The sequence below is a fragment of the Kogia breviceps genome, chromosome 8, assembly GCF_026419965.1.
Source record: "Kogia breviceps isolate mKogBre1 chromosome 8, mKogBre1 haplotype 1, whole genome shotgun sequence".
In the NCBI taxonomy this organism is placed as follows: domain Eukaryota; kingdom Metazoa; phylum Chordata; class Mammalia; order Artiodactyla; family Physeteridae; genus Kogia; species Kogia breviceps.
This window is the reverse complement of record NC_081317.1, coordinates 5,123,934-5,138,168: the sequence shown is the minus strand read 5'-3', so window position 1 is coordinate 5,138,168 and position 14,235 is coordinate 5,123,934. Positions and strand designations below refer to the sequence as shown.

General features: G+C 39.7%; 1 protein-coding gene across 9 annotated transcripts in view; it reads left to right on the top strand.

Moving 5' to 3' along the window:
* The window catches only part of NUP214 (nucleoporin 214), a 104,176-nt gene that overhangs the window by 51,697 nt on the left and 38,244 nt on the right, over positions 1–14,235 (top strand). For all 9 annotated transcript variants that reach the window (XM_059072521.2, XM_059072525.2, XM_059072522.2 and 6 more), the window contains 3 exons: positions 9,516–9,591; positions 10,938–11,016; positions 13,699–13,789. In XM_059072521.2, coding sequence (XP_058928504.2) covers positions 9,516–9,591; positions 10,938–11,016; positions 13,699–13,789 — 246 coding nt within the window. The remainder of the gene's footprint in view (positions 1–9,515; positions 9,592–10,937; positions 11,017–13,698; positions 13,790–14,235) is intronic.

The window sequence follows — 14,235 nt, the reverse complement described above, 5'->3', positions numbered from 1 at the left end:
GTAAAATAGATAGTATTTTAGGTGGTGATAGGTATGATGGAGAAAATTAAAGCAGAGAAGGGGTTTAGGGACTGTTGTCTGGACATGGGTTGCAATTTTAAATAGGAACAAGGAAGGCGCTATTCCTACGTGGCTAATGACTAAAATATCTCAGAAATATCAGACCATATCTCTTTCACCATTAAGCTGGATTCTCCCGTCTTACGTAATATTTTGCCTTGCAGTGGCTTTTGACACTTAACATTTGAATAAAGACCAAAGACCAGAGAGCAGGTCACATGAATATCCTAAGGAAGAAAGCCCCAAGCACCAGGCCTGTAGTGAGAGCATGTCTGGCAGGTTCAGGAAGGAGCCAGACAGCCACTGGTGGCTGGAGGGAGAGGGATAGCGGGGCTGGGGCCTGGGATACAGGTCTTGTAACATCTGCTAAAGCCTCGGTCAGGACCTGGCTGACCAGTGGATGTTGAGCAAGCTGATCTGATTTATGTCTCCTTTATTAAAAGCGATTTTAGCAATTTTTAAAAATATTGGGGAATAATTAACACACAGTGAAATTCACCTTTTTTTAGTGTAAAATTCCATGAGCTTTGATGATTGCAGATAGTTCTCTTGACCTATGGTTTTAGCAGGAAGCTTCTGGTTCTTGTATTGAGAATAGATGAAAAGGGCTGGAGTGAGGAATGGTAGAAACAGGGAGAACGGTTAGGGAGCTTTTTTTTTTTTTAAATTGTAAAATATATGTAAAGCAAAATTTATTAATTTAACCATTTTTAAGTGTACAGTGACATTAAGTACATTTACCGTGTTGTGTAACCTTCACCACCATCTGTTTCCAGAACTTTTTCATTGTCTCATACAGAAACTGTAGCCATTAAATAATAACTCTTGGGGCTTCCCTGGTGGCGCAGTGGTTGAGAATCCGCCTGCCGATGCAGGAGACACGGGTTCGTGCCCTGGTCCGGGAAAATCCCGCGTGCCGCGGAGCGGCTGGGCCCGTGAGCCATGGCCGCTGGGCCTGCGCGTCCGGAGCCTGTGCTCCGCAACGGGAGAGGCCACAACAGTGAGAGGCCCGCATACCGCAAAAAAAAAAAATAATAATAATAACTCTTTACTCCCCCTCTAGTGTTATTATCTGGTAGCCTTTATTCTACTTTCTGTCTCTAAGAATTTGTCTGTTCTAGGTACATCATATAAGTAGAATCATACAGTATTTGTCCTTTTGTGTCTGGCTTATTTTGCTCAAATTTTCGAGATTTATCCATGTTGTAGCATATGTCAGAATTTCATTCCTTTTATGGCTGAATAATATTCCATTGTATGCATATGTCCTATTTTACTTATCCATTCATCTGTAAGTTGACACTTGGGTGTTTCCCCTCTTCTTGTACAAGTATCTTTTGGAGTCCCTGCTTTCAGTTATTTGGGGTAATGTTTTAGGAGGGGAATTGCTAGATCATATGGTAATTAGGCATTTAGCTTTTTTTTTTTTTTTTCCGGTACGTGGGCCTCTCACCGTTGCAGCCTTTCCTGTTGCGGAGCACAGGCTCCGGACACGCAGGCTCAGCGGCCACAGCTCATGGGCTGTGGCACGTGGGATCTTCCCAGACAGGGACACGAACTTGCGTCCCCAGCATCGGCAGGCGGACTCCCAACCACTGCGCCACCAGGGAAGCCCAGCATTTAGTTTTTGAGCTAAACATAGTTCAAACTGTTTTCCAAAGCAGCTGCACCATTTTACATTCCCAGTAGCAACGTATGAGGTTCCAATGTCTCCACATCCTCACTAACATTTGTTATTGTCCATCTTTTTTATTATAGCTATCTTAATGGGTGTTACATGGTATCTCCTTGTGGTTTTGATATGCATTTTCCTTATGACTAATGAATGATAATTGGGTGTCTATTCATGTGCTTATAGGCCATTTGTATCTTCTTTAGAGAAATGTCTGTTTAGATCCTTTGCCTGTTTTTTAATTGGGTTATTTATCTTAATTGTTGAGGTGTCATATTCTTTATGTAATCTAGATTCAAGTCCCTTATCAGATACATGACTTGTGAATATGTTTTCCCATTCTTTGTGTAGTTTTCCCTTTCTTGATAGCGTCCTTTGGAACAACAAAATTTTTAATTTTGATGAAATTCAGTTTATTTTTTTCTTTTGTTGCTTGTGCTATAGGTGTCTTACATATAGGTATGTGTTTAAGAAACCATTGCTTAATCCAAGATCATAAAGACTTACTCCTAAGTTTTATTGTTTGAGCTCTCACATTTAGGTCTTTGATCTGTTTTGAGTTAATTTTTGTAAATAGTGTGACTTTGTTGCCCAACGTCTTTCTTTTGCATGTGGATATTCAGTTGTCCCAGCACCATTTGCGGAAAAGACTCTTTTTTTCCACCTTTGAATTGTCTTGGTGCCCTTGTCAGATTGATCGTTTTTCTTTTTTTTTTTTTGCGGTATGCGGGCCTCTCACTGTTGTGGCCTCTCCTGTTGCGGAGCACAGGCTCCGGACGCGCAGGCTCAGCGGCCATGGCTCACGGGCCCATCTACTCTGCGGCATGTGGGATCTTCCCGGACCGGGGCACGAACCCGTGTCCCCTGCATCAGCAGGCGGACTCTCAACCACCGCGCCACCAGGGAAGCCCTTGATCGGTTTTCTAATGTTAAACCAATTGTTGGTAATGATGTATTGTCCATTTTTTATATATGGTTAGATTCAATTTGATAATATTTTGTTAAGATGATTTTTTTTTTTTTTTTTTTTTTTGCGGTACACGGGCCTCTCACTGTTCTGGCCTCTCCCGTTGTGGAGCACAGGCTCCAGACATGCAGGCTCAGCGACCATGGCTCACGGGCCCAGCCGCTCCGCTGCATGTGGGATCTTCCCGGACCGGGGCACGAACCCGTGTCCCCTGCATCGGCAGGTGGACTCTCAACCACTGAGCCACCAGGGAAGCCCCTGTTAAGATTTCATGTCTTAATGAGCGATATTGGTCTGTAGATTTTGGTTTTTTGTAATATATTTGTTTCATTTTGGTATCAGAGTAATGCTGGCCTTACAGAATGAGTTGGGGAGTGTTCCTTCCTTTGCAGTTTCCTGGAAGAGTTTATGTAGATTTGTTATTATTTCATCCTTAAGTGTTTGGTAGAATTCACCACTGAAGTCATTTTGTCTTGGAAATTTCAGTTTCTTTAGTAGATAGGACTATTCAGCTTATCCACTTCTTGAGTGAACTTTGGTAGTTTGTGTCTTCCAAGAAATTTGTTCATTTCATTGGAGTTGTCTAATTTATTGGCATGACATTTTTTGTAATAGTCCCTGATTATCATCCTTTTAATGTGGATAGAATTCATAATGATTTCACTTCCCTCTTTCCTGTTTTTGGTAATTTGTGTCTTTTTTTCCCCTCATCAGTCTAGCTAGAGGTTTATCAATTTTATTGATCTCAAAGAAACCAGCTTTTGGTGTCATTGATTTTTTTTTTCCTATTACTTTTTTACTTGGTCTTTATTATTTCATTTTCCTGCTTACTTTGGGTTTTATTTACTCTTTTTTCTAGTTTCTTAAGATAAAAGCTAATGTCATTGATTTGAGACTGTTCTTTTCTAATACAGGCATTTTTAGTGCTATAAATTTCCCTCTAAGACTTGCTTTGGCTACATCCCACAGATTTTGTATACGTTATTTTTCATTTTCATTCAGTTCAGAATATTTTTGTGTTTTTTTATACTTATGGATTATTTTAAAGTGTGTTATTTAGTTTCTGAATAACTGGACATTTTCTAGATATCTTTTTGTTATTGATTTTCAATTTAATTATTGTGGTGAGAGAACATGTTTTGTATGACTTGACTTCTTTAGATTTATTCAGACTTCTTTTATGGCCCATAACTGGGATCAACAAGGTTTTTTTTTAAGGGCCGTATAGTAAATATTTTAAGTTTGTGTGACATATAGTCTCTGTCTCAACTACTCAACTCTGCCATTGCAGCCTGAACGCAGCTGTAGGCAAACTGTAAATGAATGGGCATGGGCTTTGATACAGTAAAACTTTATTTACAAAAACAGGCAGCTGGTCTTTGGTCTGTAGTTTCCCAGTCCCTGACCTAGAATATCAGTCATCTTGGTAAATGTTCTGTGTGCACTTGAAGAAAACATGTATTCTACTCTTGTTCGTTGTAGTGTTCCATAAATGTCAATTAAGTTAAGGTGGTCGATAATGATAATTTTCTGTCTGCTTGTTCCATCAATTAATGAGAATGGTGTTGGTATTTTCAACTAGAGTTGTGGACTTATTTTCCTTACAGTTCTATCAGGTTTTTTTTTCTATTAGTTTTTGCTTCATGTTGAAGTTCTGTTATTAGTTGCATAAATGTTTAGAATTTTTACATACTCTTGATGAAATGACCCAGTTTGTCATGACAAAATAACTGTCTCTCTCCCTTGTAAGATTAATTGCTTTGGGGCTTCCCTGGTGGCGCAGTGGTTGAGAATCCGCCTGCTGATGCAGGGAACACGGTTCGTGCCCCGGTCCGGGAAGATACCACATGCTGCTGAGTCGCTGGGCCCGTGAGGCATGGCCGCTGAGCCTGCGCATCCAGAGCCTGTGCTCCACGATGGGAGAGGCCACAAGAGTTAGAGGCTCGCGTACCACAAAAAATAATAATAATAATAATAATAAAAAGATTAATTGCTTTGAAATCTACTTTCTCCTATGTTAATGTAGCCAGTCCAGCTTTCTTTGTTTAGTGCTAGTGTGGTATAGCTCTTTTATCCTTCCTTCTATTTTAGACCTATCTTGTGTCTTTATATTTAAAATGGATTTCTTGTAGACAGCATGTAGTTGGATCTTTTTTCTTTATCCAATCTGACAGTCTGTGACTTTTAATTGGAGTACTTAGGTCATTTACATTTAATGTGATTATTAACATGTTTGGGTTTTAATCTGTTATATTGCTGTTTGTTTTCTGTCTGTCCCATTTGTTCTGTGTTCCATTTTCCCTCTTTTTCTGCCTTCTTTTGGATTGAGTGATTTTTTTTTTTTATGGTTCTGTTTTATCTTTTTCATTGGCTTATTAGCTATACCTCTGTGTGTTATTTAAGTAGTTGCATTAGGGTTTATAGTACACATCTTTAACTTATCACAGTCTATCTTCAAGTGTGATTATACTGTTAAAATATAGTAAAAGAGTCTATAACAGTATTCTTCTATTTCTCCCCTCCCCACCTTTGTGCTATTGTTGTTGTATATTTTCCTTCTACCAATGTTATAAATCCCATGATATGTTGTTATAAATAGTTGATTATCTTTTAAACAGAACTAAATAAGAAGAAAAATATCTTTTCTTTTCCCATATAGTTATCATTTCCGGTGTTCTTCATTCCTTTGTTCAGTCCCAGGTTTCCATCCGGTATGATTTTCCTTCTGCTCAAGGACTTCTTTAACATTTCTTCAGGTTTAGATCTGAATTCTTCCATCTTTTGTGTGTCTTCCAGAGTCTTTATTTCATCTTTGTTTTTGAAAGATATTTTTCCTAAGTAAGGAATTTTAGGTTGACAGTATTTTCCTTCACTGACTTAAAGATGTTGCCCCACTTTAAAAATAATAACTATAGTAATTACCATAACCTTAAAAAAACTTTCATTCTTTTATTTTTCTTACTACAAGTGTTCACTGTAGACAGTATGGAAATCTCAGATAGTTAAAAAAGAACAAAATTTAAATTACCTTTATTCCCACTGCAAATGTTTAATCACTGTTTACATGTTTCTTCATCTTTATTCCATGAAAATTTAGTTTTTTTGAGTAAAATTTGGGGGGAGTTCCCTGGTGCTCTAGTGGCTAGGATTCCGCATTTTGACAGTCGTGGCCCGGTTCAATCCCTGGTCAGGGAACTGAGATACCGCAAGCTGCACGGCGTGGGCAAATAAATAAATAAAGTAAAATCTGAATACATGCTGCTTTGTAACCTCTCAGCTTAATCATGAAACTTAATTGTTAACATTTTTCCATGTCATTATAAATTCTTAACAATCCTGTTTTCATATTTAATATAGGTCTTCTTTAAAGCTCTAATGCAGTTCCAACTTGCATTATTTAAGTTACTTGGCACCTAGACATGCGTGCAAAAACTACAGTTTGGTTTAGCAGACTTTTAGATGATATTTTGGAAAGCATTTGAGTCTTCAGAGACATAAAATTTACCAGTAGGGGACAACAGTTGGTGGTAACAAGACATAAGAAACCCCTAAAAGTGAACTGATAGCTTTTTTTTTTCTCTACTGACTGATATTCAGGGATGTGCTTCTTAGGTTGTTACCAGCAATGCTAAAATAATTGGACACTTAGATAATTTTGCATGCTTGCAGCCATATCTGTTGGATAAATTCTCAGTTGTAGGACTGGTGAGGCAAAGGAGATATCCATGTATGTGAGTGTATATACATACATATAATTTTTATAATTGTTGTCAACTTTCTCTCAGTAGAGCTTATACCAATTTCTCCTTCCCACAAGCAGCGTATGCCAATCTGGTTCCCCATATCTTTGCCAAGATTATCAAACTTTACAATTACTACAGTCTGATAGGTGAAAAAATGAACTGAGAGCTTTGGTTTTCAATATCTTCTATTATTTTCTTTTTCTCTCCTGATTTATTTCTTCAGTTGCTCTTGATAAGTAGTCCTGTCTCCTTACTTGCTTCACCTTTAAATAATTACAAAAAAATCCATAGTTCATTAAATAGTTAACTTTAGCAGCTTTCACAGTTTAGATCCACTGTGTCATATGTGAATATATAAAAAGATATACGTGGTAATGATTAAGACTTAACAAAATAAAACATAAGGAGGTCTGTTGTTCTTTAAGCTCTTTAAAATGTTGAAATAGGTAGAAGAATGAGTAGTTGGCCCCTTTCACGACAATAGTATGAATGTTTACCTTGTTAAAGTTCATTGAAGTTTAAGGGCCCCACTAAGAAAGGGCCTAGGCGACATTTTAATGCTTCTCAGTCTTAACAGCTCACTTTTACCCTTGTGTGTGGAGTACACAGCCCTAGAATGTGTTTGCGTTAGCCTGCCTGCGTCGGCAGCCAGTGCCGATAGGGTGTGGCAAAAAAAAAACCCAAAAAAATGGCTTTCCTGTGTTCAAGGCAGTGTTGGAACGAGGTTTGTTGTGACATTTTTTGATGTTTGTCATACTTGATATGTCCACCTCCACTTGTGTATTAACTTTTATCAGGATGGTCTGGGTAATGGAGAGTCAGAGAACTCAAGTTCTGTTGCAGTTGTTTTTCTCCAAGAACCTAATTTTACTGCTCTTAGTGACCTTTGTAGCTCCATCCCTCCTTTCTAAAGCAGTGCCCTAGTGTTGGCAGTAGTATAAATGTCATTTGTAGACTCATGTAGTAAATATATGTGACAGTGCCATTTTCTGCCCGTGGTCCTTTGATTTCTGTTTTCAGCTGTGGAACAGAGAACATTTCAAATGAATTTCCAGTGATCTCTTTTCAGGCCCATACTGCTAGAAAGTAGAGTACAGTCATCCAAAATATGATAATTCCAAGTTTAACATTTCCATCTTCTCTTGAACATTTCTAGCTGTTGATTTCCATTGTTTTGGTTCACGGTCACACACACGTCTTTGAACACATTTGTTTGGTAGTATATCCTGTTCGTTTCTGTTTGTGCTCTTGGGTCATGGCGGGGGTGGGTCCAATTGAGTCAGTAGGTTTGTTAGCGGATGGATTGCACGGAGCAGCATTCTTCTGCAGGGCTGTTCTGTGGCCCGGTGTGTAAGTACTGTGAATCCTAATTTTGTGTGTTTGGGGATTTAGGACACCCAAGGGATTTATAGCATTATCACAAGTAAATAGAACAATAATTACACTCAGTCTACTTCATGCATGATTTAATTTACTGTCATGTCATAACTAAGTTTAGGGCGCAAAAAATGTTCTAAAGTTGGGTGGATTGCTGCTTTTCTTTTTATTTTGTAGTTTCCTTTTTGCTTGTCTTTAGAAAGCATGAAGGATTTTCATGGCCCTCGTGAGTCGCCTGACCGGCAGCCGTTTTTCCGCCTAAGCCTGCTGTGCCCGCCCGGGGATTTCTCAGTCCCCGCGTCTCACTCACACGGTCCTTTTCTCGTCGGAGAGTCAGCAGGTGCGGGGCACAGTGTCCCCGCCTACCTGTTTGGTAGGACATCTCAGGGGAACAGGGCTGTGTCTCTTCAGAGAGGCGCACATTGACAGCTGCTTCTCTCTTCAGCAGGAAAATAAAGAGGTTCTGTTTCATTGAAAATAACTGCCTTTTTTCTTCTCTCTGAATCTAATAAAGTTTGTTTGGGAAGGTTCCGGTTCCTGTATTATTCCAGGAGAGTGTCCTGAGGTGACTGTAAGGTTATTAAAATGTTTGATAATTTTTTTTCTATGGGCTTATTTTTGTCTTTCCTCTTCCGAGTTAATCTTTTGATGGAAAGTTATTAATTCTCCCTAAATGAGAGTTCTGAAAAATAAAACCAGGTCCTACAATTGCTATTCCTATGCATACTAGTCAAAGTAGCTCTGCACTGAGGACAGATAGACTGATGGAAAGAATTGCTCCCAGGAGCCAAGAATAGAGCTTTGCGTTAAACAGGTGATTTTATTCCGTCACATATTAACACTAAGTAATTATTGAAATAACAGTTCCCTGCTTACTGTGTTCAGGGGTAACAGAAGATGGTGAGAACTCTTTGTACACACACTGGATGCACTTTTCATACCCCAGCAGAAGTGCAGGTCGGGAAGGGAACCGTGGTTATGTTTGACTCTCTTGTGTGCTGACATCATGAGCGCTGGGCTCCCAGGGCTGGTTGCTGTGAGAAGCTGAGATCTCTTCTTTGAGCCAGATCACATACATCCCGTAGATCCTGTTGAACGTTTTCTCAGGCTTGGAAAACAGAATCAGGAATTCCCCCCGTGGTCCGGAATGGCGGTGGGTGTTGGGGGGCGGTGCAGAAGGCTGAGTCTCCAGATAAGAAAAGGGTCAACTTCTGAATATTCCTAGCTTTTCCCTAGCATTGCAGGTCACTGCTTTGACTTTTTTTTTTTTTTTTTTTTTTTTGCATGTGTGTGTTACGCGGGCCTCTCACCGTTGTGGCCTCTCCCATTGCGGAGCACAGGCTCCGGATGCGCAGGCTCAGCGGCCATGGCTGACGGGCCCAGCCGCTCCGCGGCACGTGGGATCTTCCCGGACCGGGGCACGAACCCGTGTCCCCTGCACCGGCAGGCGGACTCTCAACCACTGCGCCACCAGGGAAGCCCCACTGCTTTGACTTTTATGCTAAAGACCCAAACTTCATTGAAAGAATTTATTCCTCAATCCGAAAAATGTCAAATGACTTTGATTAGCGTCCCAGACATCTATATTCTACCCCAAAATTGATACTATTCTTTTGGACAGAAGGTTGGCTCAGGGATGCATGTGATTTACACCCAGTCATGCCTTTCTCTTGAGCACATGCTTTGTGTTTTTCAGTTCTTCAGTGCCGTACTCTGCAGCCAAAACACCTCACCCGATGTTGACCCCAGCGGCTGCTAGCCAAGCTAAGCAGGTAAATTGCTGATTTTGGCTTTGCTGATGTGACTCGCAGTGACTGTCTTTGTAACTGAAGACGGTACTGTACTAAGTCCTCGTGTTGTTTAAATGAACTGTAAGTCTGACAAAGACCTGTGACCCTTTCCCCACAATTTATGCCAGTCTTGACCTAGTAGGTCAGTTAGGACCTGATACTGTCTTTGTAGGCCATGTGACATTCTGCCCCTAGTAATCTTGGGTCATAATTCTACGTTTGTATGGGGTATCTGTATGGAGTTGACATTTACTTTCATTTAACATTGTCTTAGTTAACCCATACGACAACCATATAGACAAGGCAGGTGTGCAGCTATGTTTCACCAATGAAGAAGCCGGGGCTCAAGTGACTAACGCAGGCTTCCACGGTTTTCATTAAATGATGGAACCAGAGCTGGAACCCAAGTCTTCTAACTTCTTCCTGTCCACTGCTTTGTTCCTTGTACCTTTCACTGTCAGCATCCAGGGGATATGTTCTCTTGCTTTCTCTTGCGATCCCTGTTTTTCAGACCTTGCATCTTCAGTGATGTTTGTTATGTCTACTTTCAGGCTTTTGCCTGGTAAACATTGTCTCTTACAAAAGTAGATTATATTGTAAACAGTTAAACCACACAGAAGAAGATAATAGGAGATGGCTGAAAGGTAGATCAAGCTCTCTCTGAAACGTTCCCTAAGAAAACCTGGTTTCTCTGCTGCTCGTCTCTGTCTCTAGAAATAATTGTAGATTGTGTTTGAGGTTGAACATCAGAACTTGCCTATTGTGAGTTCTCAGACGTGGCTCTCTACTCCTTAGCTTGCCGTGACTTAACCATGACACTTAAGCAGTTAGCATTTGGTCTTTCTTCTGGAGGTTTCCATGTTCACCTTGGAGGACACACAGTAAGGCACAAATCCTCTTGCTTTACCAAGAGGAAAGGAACATTGACTGGAGATGGATAACTTGAACAGTTTTGCTTTCTAACCTTATTAAAAGTTTTATTGAGAGCCAGGACCTATTTCATTCATTAACTTCTTCCTTTATTTGTGTATCAAATATCCCAGAGCCTTTTACGTGCCAAGTGTTGTGTTAGGCACTGAGGAAATAGCCACAAGCTAAACAGGCATGACTCTGTTTTCTCGGTGCTTGTGGAATATTCCCATCTCTGGTACGATCTTACACGTGGTAAGCATTTAAAAGTACTGACTTAAATTGAAACGGAAAAAACAAAATTAAACTAAATAAAAGTGTTTGTGCTTGCTTATTTTAAATTATGTTATCGTTTTACATGTTCCTTTATTCCAAAGGCTCGTTTGTGGTTTCACATAAATGTCTTGCTCCTGTTATAGGGATCTCTGATAAACGCCTTAAAGCCGTCGGGGCCCACACCAGCGTCCAGTCAAGTGTCATCTGGTGATAAAGCTTCAGGTAAGTTTGCACTTTTGTTTTAGTGAAAATAAAGGTGAAAGATATGCTCCACAGTAGAGTTTATTGTTGTAGATCACAAAGGCAGCTTGATGTGAAATCAAGTACAGTAAAGACATATTTGAAAGGCCTCAGTTGATGTAGAATATCCAGGAAATTAGTGAGCCCTTCGGCAGTTCTGTAGACTTCTGAAATATGAGAGCAGTAGGAGAAAGGCTGCCTTTAAATGTTTTTCCTAAAAAGGAGCACCTGCCTTGCTGGATAATCAAAGTTTAGAGAGGAGGGGATCAGAACATTGAACTCTATTCCTTCTACTACAAAGGAAAGAAAAACTCTTTGGATTTACGAGGACAATTCAAAAGCTGGTAAAACACAGAAAGTAAAATGGATCTGTTACAATATGAGATCTCAGAGTAGATATAATTCAGTATTAGAAGACTGTGGCTTCACATGCTTCCAGCGCTCACTCAGGCGTAATTACTCTTATAACCGAAATTAGTTTTTAACAGTCACCATAAAGTGCTCTGACCAGGCATCCACGCCGCCCTAGCCCACTGGACATAGAAGTGTGCTTACACGTAGTGCCTAGTTTAACGTGGGCTCTTCCTCAGCAGCCCCTTTCGTTGGCTCTGTTAGAGTCCACTTCATTTGACATGTGTTGCTTTCTGCTACAGTTCAGAAAATGCTAGACTGTGCTGCCCACAGTCCAGCGTTCTCACCATGCTGTGGACTCTAGCTTTTATTCTGATTCATGCTCTCCAGTGGGTCTTCAAGCTAATAAATTCTGCTCGAGATGCTGAACTTCACACCTGAGCAGCCTGCTTTCCGTAATCTCTACACAGTCACACCATCATCCCAACTTCCCTGTGGTCAAATCTTTCTCATTGGATATTGGGTTTATCTTCAGAAGTATTCCTTGCACTCAGAAGAAAACCATTATTGTGTAAGCCCAACTTGTATTCTAGAATTAGGATTAATGGAGGAGCACGGTTTTTATCATATAAGCCTTCCATGAGAAGCAGGTATATAGCACTTCTTAACTAGCAGCCAAAACTTTATGTTAGAAGGGAAATTTCGGTGGAATTTGTCAAAGACTTTTGAATCATTTAGGATTCAAATTAAGAAATTTGTTTCCATTTCTAGCTAATATTTTAGAAAAATTTTTTGTAAGATTTTGTATCTTAACCCCATTCAAGGATTTTATTGGAGAGTTTTTTGTCACTCCTGAAGTTAAGAATCAAGGACATCTAAGGGGCTTTGTTTTGTGCATGTCTAGGCAGTTAGCATGACTTGCAAAGAAATTTCTAAGATTCGTCATTCAGTGATGATTGTGAAATATTCTCTGTCCTTGCTATGTGTTTCCTTCTCACTTTCTGGAAACAGACTTTTTTTGAGTAGGAAAATTTCCCTGAAAAGTACTATTTAAGAGTTTGCAAAAACTTTTTTAAAAAATGCATTTCTGAAACCTCTATAGAATAATTCCCTTATTACTTAATGGAAATACCTTCATTGTTTTTCTGATTATAAAACTATTACAGGTCCACAAAAAGTCTATGGTGTGTAGAGCGATATAATGTAGAAAACGAAAGCTGCCCTATAAGTTCCCTGTTCCAGAGATAACAGCCCTCAGTGATTTGATGTGTATCTCTTGGGGTTTGATGTGTATCGTTTTCTTAAACTAAAATAGTCATATCCTGTATATATTGATATGTAATGTTTCCCCACCCCCCCCCCAAAGTAAATATCGTGTTAATCTTTCCGGATCTGATGCAACTCTACCTCACTCATTTTAATGGTAGCCTAAGACTTCACTGTACAGTTGTACCCTATTAAGTTTTAATAGTACTCTGCAGATAGTTTAGATTGTTTTTAACTTTTCAAGATTATAAGTCAGGCTGCCTTGGACAGCCTTGTACACATCACATTGTATTATAGTGGTTTGTTAGATAATTTTACAAATATTTATCCCATACTTACTTAAAGGGAAGCGCTTTTTCTTATTGTTTGGTTTGGTTTGATTTGGGCTTTTTAAATGTTAATTCCCCCATTCCCCTCCTCCTTTTAAAAGTAGAGCGATAGGGGAAAGATTGTAGGTAATACCCCAGACTATTCATAAGTAGTTACAGTATGTTGAATGTGGGAAGGATGATGGGTTGCACTTGTAACTCTCTACGCTTCTCTGTATTACAGCCATCATATGTTACCTCTGTAATTTAAAAAAAAAGAACTATTATTAAAATACATAAAGTCTATGGAAAATACAGAAATGTGAAGAGAAAGCAAATAGCCGTGAAGTCACTACTCAGAGATATTTAGTTAACCTATTTCTCTTTGGAATTTTGTTTTTCCTTTGGTATATATTGCTTTTCGGTAATTGTAAAAGCTACTTTTAAAGCCTTAAGTTTGAACTGCACTCCAGTTATTTTGACCTCTTTCCTGGAAAGGGGCAAGTGTGGCATGTCCTGGTTTGGAACTGACAGTGACTGAGCCAGAGAGCAAGTTCAGAGACCTTGAGGCAGCATGACTTAGGCAGCACTGCGGCCACCGACTTGTCATAGAAAGTGCGTGACCCGGGGCTGCGCTCTACACGGCACCACGCATTCGCTGCCACAGAGAATTAAACTAAAACGGTGATTCTAACTGGTTTTTTGTAATGTTCTCTTTTTTTCCCCATAATTTTTTCAGGACCAGTGGCAACCAAGATAGAGACAGCTGTGACGTCCACCCCATCTGTCGTTGGGCAGTTCAGCAAGTCTTTCTCATTTTCTCCGTCAGGGTCAGTAGTGAACTAAATTTTGTGACATCACCAGCAACCTCACAGATAGCTGTCCCCAATCCTACAATCAGTAGGTGTACTTATATGAAGCCAGAGTTCTTATCACTGCAGTGATGCGTTTGATAATAGTGACAGTAGCTTAGTGTCCTAATGTAGATCTGTTTCCCCTTTTTGATTCAAGTTTATACATGTGTTATTACATACTTGCGTATTTGTTTTGTTCTTTGGGATAAGCTTCATTTTCTTTGGATACTGAGTCTGTGGTTGATCATCACACTGAGGGGTTTTCATTCTGACACCATCTGGGGGCTGGGTGAGAAGTTTGGATTGGCTTTGCTGCCCTGAGAGGTCACGTTATCTGCGAATCCTGAGAGATCAAGACAGTAGCCATTTGAAAATTTGGGTTTTATATAGATGTGGGGAAATACATATCTGTTTCATTTTTT